At 40.0% G+C, this 25,271-nt stretch overlaps 1 protein-coding gene across 9 annotated transcripts in view; it reads left to right on the top strand.

Moving 5' to 3' along the window:
* The window catches only part of RAD54L2 (RAD54 like 2), a 127,148-nt gene that overhangs the window by 48,016 nt on the left and 53,861 nt on the right, over positions 1 to 25,271 (top strand). For 8 of the 9 annotated variants that reach the window (XM_072786048.1, XM_072786043.1, XM_072786047.1 and 5 more), the window contains one exon: positions 244 to 436. In XM_072786048.1, coding sequence (XP_072642149.1) covers positions 298 to 436 — 139 coding nt within the window. In that variant the 5' untranslated portion in view covers positions 244 to 297. Of the gene's footprint in view, positions 1 to 243; positions 437 to 25,271 lie in introns of those variants that run through there. The other variant, XM_072786050.1, reaches the window with a different exon arrangement.

Below are 25,271 nucleotides of genomic sequence, written 5' to 3'. Positions count from 1 at the left end.
GAAATGGAAATTCTGAGACATAGAGTGCGTTTGTTTTTTCACTTTAAAATATTTTCTTAAAAATTTTTTTTTCTTGTCCAAGCACCTAAGAGAAGCTTGAGCTGGCAGAGTCCCCAAAACATGTATCAGTGTCAGTGCACTTGTGAAGAAGGTTGAAATTCATCCTTGGCATTTTCTCTTTGAAAGATTCCTGTTCCTAAGTGAAGTGCTTGGTGATTCTGATGCCTCTTGTCCTCCTTCCAGGACCCCTGTGGTGGACCATGAGTCGGTAATGCCCACTGAGGACCTCTGGGAGCCATGTCAGACGAATCCGCCTCAGGGAGCGATCCAGACCTGGACCCGGACGTGGAGCTGGAGGATGCGGAAGAGGAGGAGGAGGAGGAGGAGGTGGCAGTGGAGGAGCACGGCAGGGATGATGCGGAAGACCTACTAGATGGTAAGTGGCTCTTAGTGAGTGACATAGATGGCCTTATCTTTTCTTGTCATGGGTTTTTTTTGCTGGGAGAGCATGGTATTTTCACTTGGATTTCTTAGGTCATCTCTTGTGAGAAGGCAGAGACTGGTAACAGCAACAGTTAACCCATATGCTGTTTTTCAGGAAATGGATTGTCCTATATAGGCTTCACTTTAGTGCTGGAAGAAACATTAGTGTTTAACTTGTCTTTGACAGATGTGCAGGTTCAGATCCAAAGATTTGAGAGTGAAGCATTCTTGCCCAAGTCATAGAGGAGTCAATGGCAGAGTCCTTGTGGTGAGACTTTGTGGTCTGGGGTCATGGATTCATCAGGTGGCCATAGGCAGGCATGGGGGTAACCATGAGTTTCCTGAAATTATAATTCTTCTTGTATGGACATGAGGGGATTATGTGGAGAGAGATTCTCGGATGGTAAGTTCACCACTCCAGAAAGTTTATTGCATCTCCTGTGGTGCTGCTTTGCTTTTCAGTCACTACCAGTAACTGTAAATTGCTCCTAAGGGGAGAGAACTGCACCTCCATAGCTAGTAGACCCTCTGGACTCCTATTTGGCCACCCTTTCCTTTGCCCCCAACTTGTTGAAGTGCCATTGACTTTTTCTTTTCATCTTCGGTCTAATGTCAGGTCATCTGGCCAGCCACAAGGCTTCTCAATTAATTCTAGCCTTTCATGACATAGGATTTAGTTGTTTGTAAGCTTCCTATTGACTGAGGAATAGTTTTTGTCTGTTTATAACAAACCACCTTGGTAGAACTGAGCATTGCAGGAGCCTAGGAAAATATGCTACTACTCTTCTCCAGATTCAAAAAGAATGAACATTGGTCCTTTTTCTTTGCTGAAGTACTATGTTCAGTTCTCATTCATCCTAACAGATGTCATATGGTTCGGGGATCAGTTTTCCCTCATTTATACTGTTTAGGAGTCTCTGCTCCATTTCCACTTCATTGCTGGGAGAGAAATTACCATTTTAATTTATTTTTTTCCTGATATGGTTTGCTATACACTGCTAGTTTGTTCAGTTGGAGTCTCCCTAACTGGTTCTGTAGTTCCTTTCTATAAAGTAGAATAAATAGAAATAGGGGAGGATAGTGCTGGAGGGGTACACCATCAGACTGTCTTACTTGGCTCTCATGGTTCTTAAGATGGCATTAGAGTTCCCAGGTGTCTGCATCACTTTTTGCTTTTTATCATTTGGGTTCTCAGAATTATATTTTCAGGCACCCCCTAGAATCTTGTCAAGTTTAAATTGGATTTTAGATGCTCCTGATGGGTATAATCGATATATACATGCTGTCTTCTATCTTGGCTTCTTGGAATTCTGTTTTCCTTGTTAGATTCTTAATTATTAAAAAAAAAAGTCATGCTTCTGTGGACTTTATTATTATTTATTTAGAAGTGGTGAGAATGTAATTGTGGTTTGTTTCAGAATAGTATAGCTATGTAACTGGAGTGTTTCTGTTTTTCTTTTTGTTTTTATTTTATTTATTTATTTTTAAAAAGATTTTATTTATTTATTCATGAGAGACGCAGAGAGAAAGAGAGAGAGAGGCAGAGACACAGCAGAGGGAGAACAAGGCTCCATGCAGGGAGCCCAACATGGGACTCTAGGATTATGCCCTGGGCTGAAGGCGGCGCTAAACTGCTGAGCCACCCAGGCTGCCCTGTTTTTTGTTTTTAAAGATTTTATTTATTTGAGAGAGAGAGCATGAGAAAGCATGAATGAGGTGGTGGAGAGAAGGAGAAGCAGGCTCCTGCTGAGCAAGGAGCCGGACACAGGGCTCGATCCTAGGACCCTAGAATCATGACCTGAGCTGAAGGCAGACACTTAGCCAACTGAGCCACCCAAGTGCCCCATGACTGGAGTTTTTAAAAAAGAATAAATATATAATTCTCAGATGAGATGATTTTTTAACATTTCAAATGAATTATTTTATTACTTATGAAGTTCAGAGTCTTAAAAAATATATTCCATAGGTACTGTCTTCTTCTCTTGCTCTGCTGGGGTATTTCACTTCTTGGAATTTGATCAATTTTTGATGTTTCACAGTAGTTTTCGAGCTCTAATCATCCAGTCACTCCCAAATAGAAGTGATACTTCTGTTACTTGTGGCAACTCTTCCTCTGTTTTAGAGCTTGTAGTTTTCCTGGTTCTCTCAAAATTGAATACTGCAATTTTGCTGAACATCTGAGACCTGCCTATTTTTTCAGTCTTGCCCTTCCTGCCTTGGCTTGCTGGTCATCCCACAGTCTTAATGGGTAGAGCAGCAAGCTATTCTAAAATTAGAAATAGCTATGAATAGTCTTAGCTGGTATAATGTGATGTGGCCTTTTGTTCTCTTAGAGCAGTGTTTCTCAACCTGGGATGATTTTGCCTCCCAGGGGACAATTTACAATGTCTGAAAACAGTTTTGACTGTGATGACTTCTGGAAGGTAAGGGAAGGATGCTACTGGCATCTTGTGGGCAGAGACCAGGGATGTTGCTAAGCATCCTACATTGCATAGGAAAACTCCATCCTACACATAACTGTTGTCCTCAAATATCAGTAGTGCTGAGGTTGAGAAATCCTTTCCTTTTTGAAGGAAAAGGAAAAGACCCTTCAGCTCCTTTTTTTTTTTTTTTTTAAGTTTCATCTCTATTGGATGACAATAACTTACTTTTATAGGCTTCCTCCTCATTTACACAAACATTGAATAATTCTACTAATGTTTTTAAAAACTGTCCTTTGACTTTCGTGATTCCCTCTATTTGTGTTTGATTTCTTTGTAACCTCTACTTTATAATATTCTTTCTTCTACTTCATTAGGGTTTATTTAACAGTACTTTCAAACTTCTTTTTTTTTTTAAGATTTTATTTATTTATTTATTTATTTATTTATTTTCTTTTTTTTTTAATTTTTATTTATTTATGATAGTCACACGGGGAGAGAGAGAGAGAGAGGCAGAGACATAGGCAGAGGGAGAAGCAGGCTTCATGCGCTGGGAGCCAGACGTGGGATTCGATCCCGGGTCTCCAGGATCGCGCCCTGGGCCAAAGGCAGGCGCTAAACCGCTGCGCCACCCAGGGATCCCTATTTATTTATTTTTAAGATTTTATTTTTTATTTATTAATGAGAGGCACAGAGAGAGAGAGAGAGAGAGAGGCAGAGACACAGGCAGAGGGAGAAGCAGGCTCCATGCAGGGAGCCCGACGTGGGACTCGATCCCGGGTCTCCAGGATCAGGCCCTGGACTAAAGGCGGCGCTAAACCGCTGAGTCACCAGGGCTGCCAGATTTTATTTATTTATCATGTGAAACAGAGAGAGAGAGAGAGAGGCAGAGACACAGGCAGAGGGAGAAGCAGGCTCCATGCAGGGAGCCTGACGTGGGACTCGATCTCTGGTCTCCAGGATCACGCCCTGGGTTGAAGGTGGTGCTAAACCATTGAGCCACCCAGGCTGCCCACTTTCAAACTTTTTAAGGATGAGCTTACCAGGGCACCTCTGTGGTGCAGTTGGTTAAGCACCCAACTCTTCGTTTTGGCTTAGGTCATGATTTCAGGGTCATGATACTGAACCCCACATCAGCTCTGTACTCACTAGGGAGTCTGCTTGAGATTCTCTCTGCCCTTTTCCCTGCCACTCCTGCTTGTGCTTTCTTGCTTACTCTCAAATGAATAAATAAATCTTAAAGAATGTGCTTATGTTTTTTTCCTAATAAAAACAATTAAAACTGTAAATTTCCCTCTTAAGTACTGCTTTAGTTCATCATCTCACAGCATTTTAGCACACTTTATCCTACTTGATTATCTTGATAATCCTGTGTGTTAGGTAGGGCAGATATACTTTAGAGATGAGATTGAGGCTCAGAAAAGCAAATGGCTCACTCAGTATAACTTTGGCAGAAAATGACAAACTGGGCCTTTGGTTTCCAAAGTGGTGCTCCTTTTTCAAACCCATGCTACTTCTGAGACTATAGATTCATGTAATTACCTTGCCTGTGATGGGTTGCTTTCTCTCTCAATTTGTGCTTTTAGGAGAGAGGTTGATTGGTAATACTGCTGACTAGACATGAGAGGATAATTAGAAGTAATAGCATGAGTAAAGGCATAGTAGAAGGGCAAGTATGACATATGCTAAAGAATGATGACCTATCTTATTTGGTATAGAACTGGTTACACATTAGAGGGATGACCAGAGTGAGACTGGAGTGATAGCCTGGAATCAAGTTAGGGAGGAGTTAGAATTTGTTTTTTTTTTTTTTTTTTTTTTTTTTTTTTTAATTTATTTTTTTATTGGTGTTCAATTTACTAACATACAGAATAACCCCCAGTGCCCGTCACCCATTCACTCCCACCCCCCGCCCTCCTCCCCTTCTACCACCCCTAGTTCGTTTCCCAGAGTTAGCAGTCTTTATGTTCTGTCTCCCTTTCTGATATTTCCCACACATTTCTTCTCCCTTCCCTTATTTTCCCTTTCACTATTATTTATATTCCCCAAATGAATGAGAACATATAATGTTTGTCCTTCTCTGACTGACTTACTTCACTCAGCATAATACCCTCCAGTTCCATCCACGTTGAAGCAAATGGTGGGTATTTGTCATTTCTAATAGCTGAGTAATATTCCATTGTATACATAAACCACATCTTCTTTATCCATTCATCTTTCGTTGGACACCGAGGCTCCTTCCACAGTTTGGCTATCGTGGCCATTGCTGCTAGAAACATCGGGGTGCAGGTGTCCCGGCGTTTCATTGCATTTGTATCTTTGGGGTAAATCCCCAACAGTGCAATTGCTGGGTCGTAGGGCAGGTCTATTTTTAACTGTTTGAGGAACCTCCACACAGTTTTCCAGAGTGGCTGCACCAGTTCACATTCCCACCAACAGTGTAAGAGGGTTCCCTTTTCTCCGCATCCTCTCCAACATTTGTTGTTTCCTGCCTTGTTAATTTTCCCCATTCTCACTGGTGTGAGGTGGTATCTCATTGTAGTTTTCATTTGTATTTCCCTGATGGCAAGAGAATTTGTTTTAAAGGCAGCATGGGAAAAACAAAATAAAGGCAACATTGAATTGATGGAAGTTTTTACAGAAGAACATTCATTAGACCTTTAATTTTTAGGAATGTTATTTAGCAGTGTACAGAAGAGATGGCTTGTAGATAGTAAAGACCAATTAGGTCTGTGGTAGCACTTAAGGTAGTACTTTCTACCTTTAGATAGAAAGGTTAGTGAGTATTTGAACTGTTGGGGTCACTTCACCCCATAGGAGGAGTAAAAGGTCAGAGTTGTTCTGGTGGAATTCATAGGACTTGGTGACTTATTGCATATGTGGGGCAAGTTGAAGATCGAACAGGTAAAACTTGGGAGGATGATGAAATCTATACAAACGTGGGAAGAATGGGATAGATAGGTAGTGGGTGAGGGAGTTAGAGATATTTTTAGCTTTGCTATGTTAAGTTAGGGCATTGACTCCCTTTGATACTGATCTTTGAATGTTGACATGTGGGATAGCAGTCTGAGAACATGGAGGCTTTGGCTTTAGGGGAGCAGCACCCTGATTTTGTCTTTAAAAAGGTGGGGAGAGGGCCGCTGGGTGGCTCAGTGGTTGAGCATCTGTCTTTGGCTCAGGGCGTGATACCAAGGTCCTGGAATAGAGTCCCGCATTGGGCTCCCTGCACAGAGCCTGCTTCTCCCTCTGCCAATATCTCTGCCTCTTTCTCTGTATTTCTCATGAATAAATAAATAAAATCTTTTTAAAAAGAGTGGGGAGAAGACTGCTTTCCATTTCTAACATATTGGGGGACTATGGCATGTTGTAAGACATTTTGGATTGGTTTTTCATTCCCATTTTTTTCTCCTAATGTCTGTGTGGATTTTCTCTATTCTTTTGGAATGGTGGGAGAAATTAGATGGCAGCACCTTTAGGGTCTATCATTATCAGAGGCAGAAGTTCACAACCTGGTGCTTCTGGAGATGGCTAAGTGGCTCATTTGGTTAAATGTCTGCCTTTGGCTTGTGTCATGATCCTGGGGTCCTGGGATCGAGCCCTGAGTCGGGTTCTCTGCTCACCTGGGAGTCTGCTTCTCACTCTCCCTTGCTACCCCTCCATGCTTTGTGCTCTCTCTCTCTTTCACATAAATAAAATATATTTTTTTAAGATTTTATTTATTTATTCATGAGTGACATAGAGAGTGAGGCAGAGACAGGTAGAGGGACCAGTAGACTCCCTGCAGGGAGCCTGATGTGGGACTTGATCCTGGGACTCCAGGATCACACCTAGAGCTGAAGGCAAACGCTCAACCACTGAGCCACCCAGGCATCTCAATAAATAAAATCTTTAAAAACAAAAAAAACCTGGTGCCTCTGGAATTGACTTTCCTTATGAAATGTGGTTTTTCTGGCTTGGTATTTTTTTCTAGCTCAGCTTTAGGTCCAATATCTTATCCCAGATAAGATACTTTGAAATATTTAGATGAAGGAAACTCCTAGAATAATTTAGCTTTTATAAAAAAAGATTTGTTTTCAGTTTTTTTTTTTTTTTTTTTTAAGATTTTACTTATTTATTCATGAGAGACACACACAGAGAGAGAGAGAGAGGGGCAGAGACAGAGGCAGAGGGAGAAACAGGCTCCATGCAGGAAGCCCGATGTGGGGACTTGATCCCGGGACCCTGGGATCACGTCCTGAGCTAAAGGCAGACGCTCAACTGCTGAGCCACCCAGGCGTCCCTCAGTTGCTGTTTAATGTGTGTTTTAGTGGATGTGAAAGTAAGACATGGCTTGTTCATGTCACGGAGTCCTATGTTTACTTAGCTTTGTAAAGAGATCTTCCTTTGCCTTGGTGGTTTGTTGGCACATTTGTTTTCCTCAGCGTCACTCCACTCTAAGCCTATAGTAGATTCTTCCTTTCATGGCTTTGGCAACCACAAGTGATAGAGTTTAGATCAAGAGGTATTTCCAAGTGTTTTCCCATCTATACAAATGGCAAAAATCTTAACATCAGTTTCCCCAAGGTAGCTTTTTGTAACCCTTCAGCAGGGAGACATGGGAAAGAAACCTGAACCTAAATATGCCCTAAAGGTTTGGTGAGTGGAGGAGATGCTTAAAATTAAAGATATTTATTAAATAAGAACTTGTATTTCTTGTTAACATTCACCTGGATTAATGGATCCAGTTCCTAATTTTGCTTGTTCTCCAGGTGCATGATGAATCTTAGTTAATAATATGATTCCCCCTTCCACTACCACTTGCACTTCTTGTAGGCTACCTTTATTCTTGTGAAATATTTGCAAGGAAAAGCCAGAAGCCCCACTTCTTTCCTATGGTATTTTTACTTTATTACCTGTGTCAGTTTCTCCAGCCTTTGCCTGGTTCTCTAGCAGGGTTCTGGGGCTACCACTGCCCTTTTCTTCTGAGAGCATTCTACTCATTGAAGCTCTTTGGCCCATGTTGTGAGCAGCCTTCTTAAGCTAAGAGAAGAGTAGGGTTTTTCTAAAGGAGTTTTACCAGAGAACAAACCAAAGCCCTAGCCAAAAACTGCAGACTAAGAACTTCCTGGTTATTCTAAGAATGATTGTTTGCTGAAGAGTTTTATTTCCAAACTTGGTTCCTTGGGTTGTGGTAGGCATATTGGAAGTTTATGGAGCTTCAGGATGAACATGATAGAACTTGTTGGAGTGCCAATTTTATCAGGAGATTGGGGGGAATGGTGTTGGGGCTTGAGGGTTAGTACTTTAACTGGTAAGGAATTAAAAACATTTTTGTAATGAAAATTAGGCATAGAAACTAGAATTAATATGCATTTTTAAAGTAAAATAGGATTTTTTTCAAATAAATTTTAGAGTAGAGTTTGAATGGTACCCTGACAGTCCCAAAAGGATAAGAACGTTTTCTGCAGGCATTTAGGAACACCTCAGTGGAAACATTTGACAAGTCCTAGTTTACATTAGTCAAGATCTGGGCACAGACTGCCTTGATGGGTACATCTTTTTAGAATGTGAAGGCCTTTTTCTTCTTCTTTTTTTTTCTTTTTCGTTTTATTCTTGTCCATTTTACATGGCATATCAGGGTACTGAGATCCTGGAATTGCAGTTAGATATATTTCTTCTGGAACCTGCTTCATAGCCATCTTGTTGACAGAAAGCTAACTCTGGCCTCAGGCTGACCTTCTTCATCTTGTATCATTGGGTAGGGAAGGCTGATCTCCTTCTCAACCCCTAGATCTCTGACTCTCCTGCAGGGAGTTTGCTTTTTGCTTTTTCTCTGACCCCTTTCTGTTTCTCCTCTTTGCTTACAATGTAAAGAATCAGGGGTAAAATGTTCTAGGCAGAGGGCCAGGGCAAAGGCCCTGGTTGAGAATAAATTTGCTTGTTTAAGAATCAGGAATGTAGAGGCCATGGTGGCTGGAGCTTAGAGTAAAGGCCAGAATGGTCTGGGATGACAATAGGCAGGTCCCTCAGCAGGTAGGGCCAGCGGTGGCAGTTTGAGATATACTTGGAAGCCCAGGTTTATTTGTTTGGGTCTTAGTCATTGCTCTTTCAGATCCTCACTGTGAGTTCTGGACATATCAGTAAATGGTTAACACCCTGCAGTAAAAGTCATGCTCTCTGAGCAGCTGGAAGTGCAAGAACTGTGGGAGAACTTCCAGAAATTTGTACTAAGATCAGAATGTGTGGTTTTATTTCATAAAGAATTGCACCTGGGAGGAATGGTTTCAGCAATCTAATGGGAGTCCTACCCAATGTTTTTTCCCTCATATGGAAGCCCCCAGAGCCCTTCACAAGGCAGCATAGGTTAATGGAAAACTATAAAGTTTGCACCATTTATTATGGTCTTTCTGTCACATTAAATATCCTTATTTTGTTTTTTTTTTAATTTTTAAATTTTTTTTTATTTATTTATGATAGAGAGAGAGAGAGAGAGAGGCAGAGACATAGGCAGAGGGAGAAGCAGGCTCCATGCACCGGGAGCCCGATATGGGATTCGATCCCGGGTCTCCAGGATCGCGCCCTGGGCCAAAGGCAGGCGCCAAACCGCTGCGCCACCCAGGGATCCCAAATATCCTTATTTTGAACCTAGATTTATTTTCTAAGAATAGTGTTAAAGAAACATTATGGATGCTATGATTGCCTAATGTCCTAGATCCTTCTTTAGAGAATGTGGCTAGAATTTGGATAATATTTCAAAATCTGTAATGCCAAGTGGCTTGTTGACTTTACTATTTTTTTTTTTTGTGATTTATGTGTTTGTTTGTTTGTTTGTTTTTACTTTACTATTTAATAACTGTGACCATGAGTAATATTTGCTTTATTCGGTAAATTTTGGAAATACAAAATATTATAAAGGACACAAAATCACTCATAATTCCTTCAGCCAGAGATAGCAAGATATTTTGTCATAGTTTTTGCTGTCTTTTTGCTATGCAAATATGTATTTTTACAAAACTAGAATGCTATTGTGTATCCCTTTTTATGTGTGCCATTTAAAATTCTTCAGAATTATGGTGGCTTTGTAATTCCATGATATTCCACTTATTTTTACTTTTCTGTTTATATTTTTAAAAAAAAGTAAAAGTAAAAAGAACGGTGGTTGGACAGCTGGGGTAGCTCAACGGTTTAGCACCGCCCTTCAGCCCAGGGTGTGATCCTGGAGACCTGGGATCAAGTCCCACATCGGGCTCCCCGCAGGGAGCCTGCTTCTCCCTCTGCCTGTATCTCTGCCCCTCTCTCTCTGTGTCTATCATGAATAAATAAATAAAATCTTTAAAAAAAAAAAAAAAAGAACTGTGATCGCCAGGGCTTTAGAGGGGAGGGAGGGGTGAGTTGGTAGAGCACAGGGGATTTTTAGGGCAGTGAAACTACTCTGTATGATACTATAATGATAGATACATGTCATTATGTATTTGTCCAAACCCATAAAATGTACAACATCAAGAGTGAACCCTAATGTAAACTATGGGTTTTGGGTAATAATGATGTGACAGTGTAGGTTCATCCACTGTAACAAATGGACCACTCTGCTGGGCAATATTGATAATGGGGCATGGGATCAGAGACTCTCAATGCAGAGAATAAAGGATAGCCTTCCCCCCCCATACACATACCGCGGGAGACCCTTAATCCTCAAACCCCATCTCCCCTCGCCTGTCTCAGTGCCTGAGATGCCACCATTTGCACCCCCTTTCTGGTTAAGATAGTGACTCCTTATTTTACTGCAAACATGTTTGTATTTCTCATGAAGCCATTGTCCGTCCTGAGGAAAGCTGGCTGGCTCAGCTCCTCATCAGTTAGCATTAGAGCTGTGGCCCAGGGGCTGGTGGGGGTGGTTTGGTGAGGAGCAGATACTGACCTCATTGTGCCCTGACATTGCTGTACCCTTTACATGGAGAGAAGAGGCTCAAGGTCTCAACCGGGAATAAAAATAGGTTCTCCGGGGGCAAAAAAAAAAAAAGGCTATGCGAGTGTTAGGGCAGGGATATATGGTAAATCTTTGTATCTTCCTCTCAGTTTTGCTGTGAACCTAAAACTCTGGGAATATCCTGTGCCTCCAGTCTTTTACCCAGTGTTTTCAGCTTCCATTTATGATTCCTACCTACATACTTTCTTAATATGGTAGCTGCAAAATGGTGACTTACCTGATTCTGTTTCCTTCTACATTTATTTGTATTTTTCAGTAAAGATGAGTTTTCCCTCTTCACTTTATTTTTTATCATCATCATCATCATTATTATTATTTTAGAAATACCTGTAGGGTCTCAGATCCTTTTTTTAAAAAATTCAATGTGATAGAGGCATCTGGGTGGCTGAGTTGGTTGGGTGGCTGAGTGGGTTATGTGTCTGACTTCGTCTCAGGTCATGATCTCAGGGTCCTGGGATTGAGCCCTGTGTCGGGCTCCATGCTCAGTGGGGAGTCTCCCTATCTCTCTTGCTCTGTCCCTCCCGCTGCTTAAATAAATACATAAAATCTGTAAAAAAGATTTCAGAGTGATAGAATCCATTCTGTTGTTTATTTTGATGCTCAAATTGTCCTAGATTTGGCTAGTGGGAGCGTGAGTGTGTTCCAGGTAACTTCAGTGTTCTTTGACATGTTTCCTACAATTTATGAACACTACCTTTTCTTTCTGGCACAGCAGTGTTCCAGGCCTACCTTGTATTTTCTCTGTTCCAACCTGGAAATTGGCTTTTTCTCCAAAGATTCCTGGTTTCTTTTAGAAGGAAATGGTACTGAGAAACCAAGATCTGGGCTATACATGTGTTCAGTACTTCTGGGATATCGTTGATTGTAGGTTCTTTTTTTTTTTAATATTTTATTCATTTATTCATGAGAGACACACAGAGAGAGGCAGAGACATAGGTAGAGGGAGAAGCAGGCTCCCTGCAGGGAGCCTGATGCAGGACTCGATCATAGGACCCTGGGATCATGCCCTGAGCTGAAGGTAGACGCCAACCACTGAGCCACTCACACATCCCTGATTGTAGGTTCTTTTGGTCTGTAGAGCTAGGAAATACGTTTATTTTAAAAATTGTGTTCATGAACAATGCTCTAAATTTTAATCCTTCTCCCATTCCATATCTGAAGTCCCTTCTCTCATGGTGAGAACCTGGTTCTCAGTAGCATCAGTGTATTTTTTCACTTGCTTGGTTTTACGGTAGACTCAAAATAGTTTCAGATAGTTCCGTTACAGACAATAAATCTAAAGTTCAATAGTGTGTTTTTTTTTTTTCTTTGCAGTTTTTTTTTTTTTTTTTTTCTTTTAATATATCCCACTTAAGCTGTATAGTCAGGGTACTGTATATTGGATTTTTGTTTTTTTCCAGCTTTATTGAGGTTTAATTGTATGGTATGTATATACCCTTAAAACTCTCATCAAAATCAAGATAATGAGCATATTCATTACCCCTGAAAGTTTCCTTATTCCCTTTTGAATTCCTTCCTTTTTTTTGCCCTGAACCCTGTCCCTGTTGAAGCACTGATCTGCTTTCTGTCCTTATTGGTTATACTTTCTAGAATTTTGGTATAATTGAAACCATGTAGGGTATTCATTCTCTTTTGGGGCGTTGGGCCTCTTTCACCTAGCATAATTATTTTAAGATTCATCTATGTTGTGTATATCAATTGTTCATTTCTTTTAATTGCTGCATAGTATTCCATTGTATGGGTATACCCCAGTTTATCTATTCCCTGTGGGTTCTCCCTCCCTGCCTCCCTCCTTCCATCTTTCTTTCCTTTTTGTTTTGTGCTATTATAATTAAAACCATTATGAACATTCATATATAAGCCTTTGTATGGATATGTGCTTTCATTTTACTTGAATGATGGTTTTTGTCATCTCTATTAGCTATCCAAGTCATGGGGAATCAGAACTGAGAATTGAATGTAATGACATTTTGCTAGAGACTTCTCTTTAGATGTTCAGTGAATAAGATTTTTTTTTTTTTGAATAAGATTATTTATCTCTCTGAGGTCCAAATGACTATTCTCCAGCCCACCAACCACCATCTATTTATAAGACTCTTAGAGTAGGCTATTAAATGCATTTGTTGAAATGAAATTTTTTTAAAAAGATTTTATTTATTTATTTGAGAGAGAACATGAGCAAGGTGAGGGAGAACATGAGCAAGGTGAGGGCAGAGGGAGAAGCAGGCTCCCCGCTAGCAGGGATCCAGACATGGGTCTTGATCCTAGCACCCTGGGATCATGACCTGAACTGAAGGCAGACACTTAATTGACGTAGCCATCCAGGCACCCGAAATGAAGTTTTTGTGAGAAAGGTACCTAATAGAGTCTTTTAGGAGTCAAATTATGTAAAAAATCTGTGTAGTCCAGTGAGTTTCAATGCCTAAAAGAGTGGCAGGTTGCAAAGAGAGCAGAGGACATTAGGAGTGCAATACAGTGTGCAAGAGTGGCAGGTGAAAGGAATGCATTCACTTAGTCATTCAGTAATATTTATTGAGCACTTACTCTTTGTTAAGCATTGTCATGGGCATTGAAAATATAACAGGGGATAACATTGCCTCTACACATGGGATTTTTATTCATTAGGTAGAAAAGATATTGCATTCATTTTATGTAGCATGGTCAAGAAGGACCTCACTTGAACTGGTGATTTTTGAGTGAGCCATGAAGGAAGTTAGGGGGCTAGTCTGGTGATTGTCTAGGGAAAAAGCATTCCAGAGAGGTAGGATAGCAAGATCAAAGATCCAAAGGCAGGAGCTTTCTCAGTGTGTGAGAGGAACAACAAGGGAGCCATGGTAGCTGAAGCAGAATATGTCTGGATGAGAGGCTAGCCTTGGGATCAGACCGTGTGGGGCATTATTATGTGAGATGGGAGCTACTAGAAGGTTTGGGCAGAGGAATGAGATCTGGTCTAGGTTTTAAAAGATCACTGTGATTGATATGTAGGGAATAGGCTAAAGGAGATAAGGGCAAAAGGCAGAGAGACAAACTAGGAGGATACTGCAAGATCCAGGCAAGAGGTGATTGGTGGCTTGATGGTTAGTAGTTAGATTCTGGATATGTTTTAAAGATAGAGCAATAGGGTTTGTTGATAAAGTGAATATAGATTGTGTGAAAGAGAAGACAAGGATGGATTCCAAAGTTTTTGGACTGAACAACTTGAAGATGCCATTTGCTGAGCTTGGGAAGATTGAGGGAGAGGAACAGATTGGGGACAGACAAAGCCTCGTTTTGGAGACATGTTAAATTTGATAAGTTGAGATATCTAGAAGGCAGTTAGATTATGGAGTTGAAGTTCAGAGGAGAACTCTACATTGAAGATAAAAACATGGGATATATCTGTGTATAAATATATATCATGGGACAGGATGAGATCATCCCAGAAATAAGAGAAGTTGAGAAAAGTGGTCTGAGTGACTAAGTGCTAGGCACTCAGTGGTGGGGAGGGGGATGAAGATGGTCTAGGAAACAAGACTGAGGAGAAATGGCCACTGAGGTTGTAGAAAAGAGAAAATTGCTATGGTAGCCCCCCAAAAAAATTATTTCAAGGAGGAAGTGATTAACTGTGTCAAAGTCTAGCAATAGCCAGAGTACTATGAGGAATAAGAATTGACTGTTGAAAAAAAAAAAAAAAAAAGAATTGACTGTTGGATATTTGCAATTTTCATAAATTAATCAATGTGATACATCACATCAATTAAGAGAAAGGATAAAAATTGTATCATCATTTCAGTAGATGCAGAAAAAGTACATCCATTCATGATAAAAAACACTCAATAAGGTAGGTTTAGAGGGAACATACCTCAACATAATAAAGGCTTTATATGAAAAACCCAGAGCCAACATCATTATCAGTGGGGAAAAAAACTGAGAATTTTTCCCCTAGGATCAGGAACAAGACAAGGATGTACACTCTATTTTTGTTCAACATATTCCTGGAAGTTCTTGCCACAGCAGACAACAAAAGAAATAAAAGGCATCCACATCAGTAAGGAGGAAATAAAACTTCCAGTATTTGTAGATGACATGATTATATATATAGAAAACCCTAAAGACTCCACCAAAAATTACTAGAACTGATAAATGAATTCAGTAAGGTCACAGGATACAAAATCAATATACAGAAATCTGTTGGATTTCCATACACTGATAAAAAAGCAGCAGAAAGAGAAATTAAGAAAATAGTCCCATTTACAGTTGCACCAAAAATAGTAAAATACCTGGGAATAAACATAACCAAAGAGGTAAAAGTAAAAGACTTGTATTCTGAAAACTATAAAATATTGATGAAAGAAATTGGGATCCCTGGGTGGCGCAGCGGTTTGGCGCCTGCCTTTGGCCCAGGGGCGATCCTGGAGACCCGGGATCGAATCCCACATTGGGCTCCCGGTGCATGGAGCCTGCTTCTCCCTCTGCCTGTGTCTCTGCCTCTCTCTCTCTCTCTCTGTGACTATCATGAATAAATAAATAAAATCTTTAAAAAAAAAAAAAGAAAGAAATTGAAGACACAAGGAAATGGAAAGATATTCTACATGCTCATGGATCAAAAGAACAAATGTTATTAAAATGTATATACTACCCAAAGCTACCTACAGATTTAACGCAATCCCTACCAAAATACCAACAGCATTTTTCACAGGACTAGAACAAATAATCCTAAAATTGGAATGGAACCAAGAAAGACCCCCCCAATAGCCCCAAAGTATTCTTGAAAAAGAAAAAAATTGGAGGTATCACAATTCCAGACTTCAAGTTATATTACAAAGCTGTGGTAATCAAAACAGTAAAGTTCTGGCACAAAAAATAGACACACAGATCAATAAAACAGAATAGAAAGCCCAGAAATAAACCCACACTTACATGGTCACTTAATCTTTGACAAAGGAGAAAAGAATATGCAAGGGTAAAAGGTCTCTTCAACAATGGTGTTGGGAAAACTGGGCAGCTACATGCAAAAGAATGAAAGTGGACCACTTTCTTACACCCATACATAAAACTAAACTAAATGGATTAAGGACCTAAATATGAAACTTGAAACCATAAAAATCCTAGAAGAGAGCACAGGCAGTAATTTCTCTGACACTGGTTATAGCAACATCTTTCTAGATACGTCTCCTGAAGGCAATGGAAACAAAAGCAAAAATAAATTATTGGACTACATCAAAAGAAAAAGCTTCTGCACAAAAGGAAACAACCAACAAAACTGAAAGACAGCCTACTGAATGGGAGAAGGTATTTGCAAGTGACATATCTGATAAAGGGTTGTACCCAAAGTATATAAAGAACTTACGCAACTCAACACTGAAAAAAAAATCAAATAATCTAATTAAAAATGGGCAGAAGAGATTAACAGACATTTCTCCAAAGAAGATATCAAATGGCCAACAGACACATGGAAAGATGTTCAACATCACTCATCGTCAGGGAAATGCAAATCAAAATGACAGATATCACTGAGTGATATCTCACACAAAAAACAAGTGTTGGCGAAGATGTGGAGGAAAAGGAACCCTAGTGTACTACTGTTGGTGGAATCCAAACTGGTGCAGCCACTGTGGAAGACAGTATGGAGGTTCCTCAAAAAATTAGAAATAGAACTACGCTGTAATCCAGGAATCACACTACTGGGTATTTACCTCCAAATTACAAAAGCACAAATTCAAATAGTTACATGTACCACTATGTTTATTGTGGCATTACTTAGGATAGGCAAATACGGCAGCAGCCCAAGTATCCATCAGGAGATGAATAGATAAAGAAGATGTGAGGTGGATAATACTCTATACTCACTCTTTTGTGAGTATTATTTGGCCATTAAAAAGAATGAAATCTTGCCATTTGTAACAATATGGATGGATCTAGAGAGTATAATGCTAGGTGAGATAAGCCAGTCAGAGAAAGACAAATACCATATGATTTCACTCTTATGTGAAATTTAAAAAATGAACAAAGGAGGGGGAAAAGAGAGACCTAATAAAAAATAGAATCTTAACTATAGAGAACAAACTGATGCTTACGGAAGGGGAGGTGGGTGGAGGCATGGGTGAAATAGGTGAAGGGATTAGGAATAGACTTATCTTTTTTTTTTTTTTTTTTTAAAGATTTCAGTTATTTATTTGAGGGAGATTTTATGAGCAAGGAGAGGGGCAGAAGGAGAGGGAGAGGCAGACTCCTTGCTGAGCATGGAGCCCAACGTGGGGCTAGATCATGACTTGAGCCAACATTAGCCACTTAACTGACTGAGCCACCCAGGTGCCCCCTTAATAGACTTATCTTGATGAGCACTGAGTAAGATATGGAACTATTGAATCACTATAATGTACATCTAAAATTAATATAACACTGTTAATACACTGGAATTAAAATTAAAGGAGAATAATTGGCTGTTGGATTTAGCAGTATGGGAGTTCATGGTGCCCTTGATGAGCAGTTTCCATGCCATGATAGGGCATAAACAAGAAGAGGTGGAGAGAAATTGGAGACCCCAAGAACAGACAGTATTTTTGAGGAGTTTTGGTATACAAGGAAATCAAAACAGTAAATGAAGACCAAGGAGAGGCTTTTTTAAAAGTTGAAAGGTTTTATCTTAACTTTTTGCCAATGGGGCTTTTCTGGTAGGGAAGGAGAAATAGATGAGGCAGGAAAATTGGGGGCAGTCCATACTGCCTAGGGCCTGGGAAAAAGCCTTTGCCTCAGCTGCTAAAGGGGCCCTCAGGCCAAAGTAATCATCTTCATCTAAACTTTTGTGATCTTGGGCAAACCTTGCTAAGCCTTTTAGGTTCACTTCCACAAGATGAAATTCTGCAACCTAAACTCTAGATCTGTTGTTCTCTTGTTCTAGATGAGGACGGGGAAGGATGGGCATGTTTTTTAGGAACAAAGAAGAAAAATCACCAAAGCAGAGAAAAGGGCTATGAATGAGCTTGAAAGGCCAGTTTAGCCATGTGACTGAATGCAGTACAGACAGGGTAAATAGATCTCTATTGCATTTCAGCATTTTTTTCTCAACTTAGATGACCAGCACCATTCCTTAAATTACAGATTTAAGACGAAGGCGCTTGGGTGGAGCAGTCAGTTAAGCATCTGATTCTTGGTTTTGGCTCAGGTCATGATCTCAGGATGCTGGGATCTAGTCCTGCGTCAGGCTCAGAGCTCAGTACAGAGTCGCCTTGTCCTTTTCCCTACTCCTTCACTTGCTGTCTTTCTCTCTCTCTGGAATAAATAAATAGAAGTTTGTTTGTTTTCTTAAAAATTACGGATTTAAGACGATCTTTTTTTTTTTTTTTTTTTAGATTTTTATTTATTTAAGTAGACTCCACACCCAGCATGGAGCCCAATGTAGGGCTTGAACTCACAACTCTGAGATCAAAGACCTGAACTGAGATCAAAAGTCGGATGCTTAACTGACAGAGTTATCTAGGTTCCCCAAGACAGATCTTTTTATTCTGTATTTGTTTTATCCTCCTTCTCCCCCGCCCCAGAAAATTGTATAACTTTTTCCTGAGACAACTTGAATATCTGTCATTGGACTGATCTTTCAGAATAGCCTAAATTGAGAGTGTAGAGTGACATTAAAAAAAAAAAAAAAAAAAAAAAAAAAGTGTTCTGAGTGTTTTTAAATTTTAATGTTTAATTTTTTAATTTAAATTTTACGTAGTTGGGATCTCTGGGTGGCGCAGCGGTTTAGCACCTGCCTTTGGCCCAGGGCGCGATCCTGGAGACCCAGGATCGAATCCCACGTCGGGCTCCCGGTGCATGGAGCCTGCTTCTCCCTCTGCCTATGTCTCTGCCTCTCTTTCTCTCTCTCTCTGTGTGACTATCATAAATAAATAAAAATTAAAAAAAATATTAAATTTTACATAGTTAACATACAACACAGTATTGGTTTGGGAGTAGATTTCAGTGATTCGTCACTTACATATAGCACAACATGTGCCTTCCTTAAGAATGCAAACTAGGGGAGGCCTAGTGGCTCAGCAGTTGAGCATCTGCCTTTGGCTCAGGTCATGGTCCCGGGGTCCTAGGATTGAGTCCCACATTGGGCTCCCTGTGAGAAGCCTGCTTCTCCCTCTGCCTATGTCTCTGCCTCTCTGTGTCTCTCATAAATGAATACATACTATCTTTAAAACAAGCAAAAAAAAAAAAAGAAAAGAAAAGAAAGAAAGGGAATGTAAACTGGTGTAGCCAGTATAGAGGTTCCTCAAAAAGTTAAAAATAGAATTATATGATCCAGCAGTGGCACTACTAGGTATTTACCCAGAGGACACAGAAATACAGATTTGGAGGAGTATATGCACCCCAATGTTTACAGCAGCATTATCAATAATAGCCAACCTATGAAAAGAGCCCAAATGTCCATCGACTGATGAATGGATAAAGAAGATGTGTAGGTAAGTATATGTGTGTGTTTGTATGTATATGTGTGTGTATATATATATACACACACATACATTCCATTATATATACATATATGTGTATATAATGGAATATTACTCGGCCCTCAAAAAGAATGAAAACTTAAATTTCCAATGATGTGGATGGAAGTAGAGTGTATTATGCTAAGTGAAATAAGTCAGAGAAAGATAGGTTGACTTCTTGGTAGAAATGAAGTAGTGCCAATTTTAATACCATTTCCTGTCCTTTTCTGCATTCCAAGCTTAAAAACACAAATAGGTAGAGTTTGGGTGTGCTGGGAGGAGAAGATTGTTTTGAAAATCTGCATTAGGAAAGCATGTCAGATATTGACACAGTTGTTCAGAGTGACTTTGAAGGACCTTTAACCCTCTTCCCAATAATCCAGGGGATGGGAGCTTCTGATTGTGGGTTTGTTTAATTTGCCTTTCCCTGATTATTTAAGATCTTAGCCTTTTTCCACATACTTATGACCATTTTCACTTTTGGGAAGTGTCTGAACACATTTTTTGGAGCATTTTTCTTTCCTTTCATCTATATCTTATTGATTTATAGAAATTCTCCATATCTGGATATGAATTTTATTGGGTACACTTACACATACATCTTTCCCTTCTATATTGCTTGATTTTTCACCCTCTTAATTGAGTTTTCTTCTTCTTCCTTTTTTTTTTTTGCAGTTTTATGCTCATTTTTCAATTGTATTTTTGATGAATAGATGTTCTAATTATAATGAAATCAGATTTATTTTTTCCTTTTATGTTTAGTGCTTTGTGCTACCCCAAGGTTGAGGATATTCTATTTTCCAGAAGCTTTAAGTGTTTTGCCTTCACATTTAGGTCTGTGATCCATCATGAATTGATTTTTGTATGGTATGAGGTAAGGGTCAAGGTTCATCCCTCTCTTCCCCAAATATGATCATCTAATTGATCCAGAATTCTGTATTGCATTTTCTTACACCTTTTGTTGTAAACCGAGGCACAGTACATATGTAGCTCTTTCTCTGAACTCTATTTTTTTTCTATATAACTTTCATGAAGGGAAATGGGAATAGAGGATAAATTATGCAGTATGGTGGCTAAGAGCATGAATTCTGGAGACAGATCAGTCACCTGGGTTCAAATCCAGTCTTTACTATGTACAGCTTTTTGAGCAAGTTTCCTTATCTGTAAAATGGGAATAATTATAGTATCATCTACTTAATAGGGCTGTTTTGAGGACTGAATGAGTTAATGTTATTTATGTATGTACATAAATTCCATGCCCAGCACGGAGCCCAAAGAGGGACTCCAAAACTCTGAACTGTGAGATCAAGACCTGAGCTGAGACCAAGAGTCTGACACTTAACTGACTGAGCCACCCAAGCACCCCAATGTTTATAATATTTGTAACATGAATCTAACTGATAGTAAGTATTATTGGTGAGGTGAGCCCCAGTGCTTCTGGGGGCAGTTCTAGTGACTGGAGCGGTTGTTGTTTGGCCTCCAGCATGACTGGGGAGGCAGTGCATTGGGTCCATTATCTAGTAGGGCTCACCACAGACCTGTTGAGGGGTTTATAGCCATTCGCTAGCTGCTTTCTCTGTCCTGATTCAGAGTTCCCAGTAACTTTCCTGAAGGGAAGGTTTTAAAATATTCTCTGAATCGTCTTCTGAAGTTTTAAAGTAATCTTTGGTCCAATTAAGAGTACAGAAGCAGGGTGTGCCAGTTTAAATAAAATTCCCCAAACAGCATACCAAGAGAGAAAGCAACAGTTATTAACCTTTTCTCCACAGATATATTGACAGGCACTGCAGCCTAGCAATCTTGGGAACACACTGAAATAAAAATAAAAAGGAAGAAACCTTATAGAAGGCTTTCAAGGAGCTAACCTTCAGGCAGAGACCTGAAAGAGAGTATGGGTTAGAAGTAAATTAGAAATTAGAATCTAATACATACCTGTTAGATAAGGAGGTGGGGAAAGAGGGACACAGCATTATGCTTTTGAGACTAGAGAGCATGGTGTGGGTGGAGGAGAAGTACTTGGTGGTCAGAAAGAAGGCTGGAGGCTAGCTATCTGGAAGGGCCTGATGGATTTTAGGTCTTATCCTAAGGGCAGAAGGGACCATTCTAAAGTGTCTTAAAAGATCCTGAGTGCCTGGAAACTGACTGAAGTAGATTCAGAAAGCTCACTCTGCAGTGTGGATTATAGGAGGAGCAGGCCGGAAGCAGGGAGACTCTAGAGGCCAGAGCAGGAACCAGACCCGGTAGTACCATTGTGTGGAGAGAAGAGGAGAGAGATATTTAGGTACCTTCTTCAGGCATAGAATTCATGACTAAATATGAGGAGAGGAAAAAAGGAAAGATGAGGCTTGGTGGAAGTCTAAAGAGTTGCTGCTCTGGTGCAAGGTGCTAGGAGAGCCACTATGGAATGCTCTTTCACCATAGACTTTGTACTTCTGTTCTTAGCCACTCTTTTTTAATTATCCCCTTCACCCATCGGGAAGCAAGGCTGCAGTGTGCTCCTGGATAAGTACATATTTTCTTTGCCCACAGAAAAGGTTTGTTGTTTATTTATTTATATTTATATTTATATTTATATTTATATTTATATTTATATTTATATTTATATTTATTTATTTATTTATTTATTTATTTATTTATTTATTTATTTATTTTTTAGATTTATGATAGTCACACACAGAGAGAGAGAGAGAGAGGCAGGCAAAGACACAGGCAGAGGGAGAAGCAGGCTCCATGCACCGGGAGCCCGACGTGGGATTCGATCCTGGGTCTCCAGGATCACGCCCTGGGCCAAAGGCAGGCGCCAAACCGCTGCGCCACCCAGGGATCCCTTTTTTAAATTTATTTATGATAGTCACAGAGAGAGAGAGAGAGAGAGAGAGAGGCAGAGACATAGGCAGAGGGAGAAGCAGGCTCCATGCACTGGGAGCCCGATGTGAGATTCGATCCCGTGTTTCCAGGATCCCGCCCTGGGCCAAAGGCAGGAGGCAAACCACTGCGCCACCCAGGGATCCCTGTTTAATTTTTAATGTGATCAATTGGAAAGGCCTTACCTTTCTTTCTCTGATCAAAGTCACCCTCTATAGTCTTTTGCATTCATAGAGTTAACATTTAAGGTTCCAACCAACAAGACTGTTCCAAAGATCTGTGATGTGCCCTAGTTTATTATTTTGCCAAGATGTGACTTTCAGTGATGCTCTCTTGAGGATGGACTGTGGGGACTGATCATTGGGCCCAGCCCTCCACAGTATTTGCTTCTCAACCTACCCACTTCTCTGCTGTCAGATCAGAAATTCTGATCATTTAGAGTCTGAAGGGATCATTTAAATATTTCAGTTACACATGAATGCATTTTGTAGAGGAAGTTATGTGCTGTAGCAGGATTCTCTAATTGGGGCATTTTATGAAGGTATCTTCTCTCTTTCTTCCTGTGCTTTCCCACCATGATTTCTGTTGTGAAGTCTGATGTTGTGCTTGTGAAACCCCAGTCTTTGTTCATAGCCTTTTCTCAACTAACAAGTCCCTCTGGGAATTTTGTGGCTTTATTTTCTGTGGTTGTAGCCTCAGTGCTTCAAAGTGTTCATCAGTAGAATGGAATAGTAAAAGGAGTTTCTGTTAATTTACAACCAACCACCACCCCACCCCCACTGCCATACAGGTTACTAGCATATTTTTGTTTGCCCATTGGACCAGTTTTACTGTCTTCTTCACTCTTAGGTTCACAGATGCGAGAACAATTTTGGAGGATTATCACCTTAGTTTGTGTACCCAAGTCCTCTCTCAAAAGAAAGGGAATGAGCTATTGGTATTTATTTCTTTGCTAATTCCCTCTTAAAAGAGGCAGCACTTACACTGTCCTAGTTTCCTCTTGCTTGTTGTGAATACCCTTACATGGGGCCCTAGTGGAGTTCTCATGCTATGGAAAGAGTTGTATGTTATTCTGTGCTTCTGCTACCATTTAAAATGGATTTCCAGGTGGGGGAATGTATGTGGGGCTTTACCAGTCTGAGCTCCAAAGGGAGGGGCCACAGATCCTTAAGGTCACAAACAGGCTTGTTCTCTTCATTCTTTTAAAATCCTCATTTTGGGGATGCAGAAATCCTGATTGCTTCTGTAAATCTCAGCTTTCAGGCTCAATGGGGGTGCCAGGAGATTGCTTTCTAACCTCCTTGAGAGAGGCTTGCAAGTTGGAGTTCCCATGAAGAGCTGGAGCCCAGCATGGACTGACATGGCCCTTGAACTAGCTCCAGTTATGATACCTCTTACTGGTTATATAACATCAAGCAGCTGCAGCTTCTGGAGCCACTTTATTCCTTGTAGTGCTGAATGGCAAGTGGAGGAAGCACTGACCCTTTAGTAATTCTGAAGTTTCCAGGGATAATTTAAGCTTGAGTATTTAATTCTATTTTTATTTTTTCCATGTTTGAATCACTCATACTTTGGGAAGCAAGGAAACATTTCATTGCTTCTGTCTTCCCATTAAGATCCCTAGCCTGTTCCTTTAAAAAAAAAATTTTTTAAAGATTTATTTATTTGAGAGAGAGAGTGAGCAAGAGAGAGCATGAGTGGGAGGAGGGGTAGAGGGAGAAGCAGATTCCACTGAGCAGGGAGCCTGATTTGGAGCTTGATCCCAGAACTCTGGGATCATGACCTGAGCCAAAGGCAGATGCTTAACCAGCTGAGCCACCCAGGCCCCCCTAACCTATTTCTTTTTACTTGTGAGATGAAAGACTTTTGGAAGTAAAATTGCAAGGGGGAAATTTTGAGGAAAGACTGGCTAGTATATTATCACTTGAGGCCTTTGGCAGAGTCTGAAAGGAAGACACCCTGCCCCAGGCACCTAGCTGCATGTTGCTTGATGCCACAGTCACTTAGGTACCTTGGCTCAGGTATTGGTCTTGGATGGGCTGTAGCCAGTTTCAGATAGGCTTCAGCTCTTTCTCCACCTTCGCACCCTGGGCACTAGGGTTTCCTTTCCTTAACGTGTTACGATGGCTAGGTGTGGGATTGCTTCTGGAATTCTGGGGGATGGAAGGATGGCATTAATCAGGCTGAGTGTGTAATTCAGCATTTGTGTTTAACGTGAAGACTTTAGTTAAGGAGAGACAAAATTAGAGGATGTTTTCTTGTGGCTGATGGAATAATAAAATTGATTGGAGAAAGTGAAGAAATATTTCAAGAACCAACTTAAATTTCTGAAGTCATGATTTCAGATTTGACTATTAGAGGTCCTGAAGTTTTTCATATTTATAAGTGTTCTTTATTATATTCTGGATATACTAATCCTTTGTTATTTACATTGTAAATAGCATATATTCTGTAGCTTATCTCTTAACATCATTTACAGTGTTCTTTGTTGTAAAAAAAAAATCTGTAATTTTATTGTAGTCAGTTTAAATAAGCTTTTGCATGATTTGATAGTCATTTATTTCATGGGCGAAAACAGTAAGAGGACATAGGGAATGCATATTTTAAAGATTGGAATGTGGTTTTCATCAGCATCTATGGTTTTATATGGATTTTTAAATTTTGATTTTATGAAGTTATTTTAGATATTACTTTTCTATAAGACTCTCATAGAACCAGGCATTTGCTTTAAATTTTCTCATAACTCCTTAAATGTTATTCAGAAATGAGACTAGACTCTTTCAAGGAATCAGCCTTAGTCTGTCTGCTTTTCCACCTTTTGCTCAGAGGTTCCTGCTTTGCTGCTTTGCTGAGAACCCGGTAATTTTTACCTGTGGTTGCAGAGAAGGCCAAAAATCATCATGATGCTGAGCAGAATCCAAGTTAAATCATTCACAGCACAGGGCTAGAATTTCAGATTGATTGAAAAGGTGTGTAGTTGTGTTTAGAAATAATTGTTTCCTTATAGTTTTTGTCTTGATTGTGCTAAAAGCAGTGTTTCTCAATAGGGAGTGGTTTTGTTCCCAAGGGGACGTTTGGCAA

Source organism: Canis lupus, chromosome 19, assembly GCF_048164855.1.
Source record: "Canis lupus baileyi chromosome 19, mCanLup2.hap1, whole genome shotgun sequence".
Taxonomy (NCBI): domain Eukaryota; kingdom Metazoa; phylum Chordata; class Mammalia; order Carnivora; family Canidae; genus Canis; species Canis lupus.
Note: the sequence above shows the minus strand (reverse complement) of the source record. Positions and strands in the feature narration are given on the sequence as shown.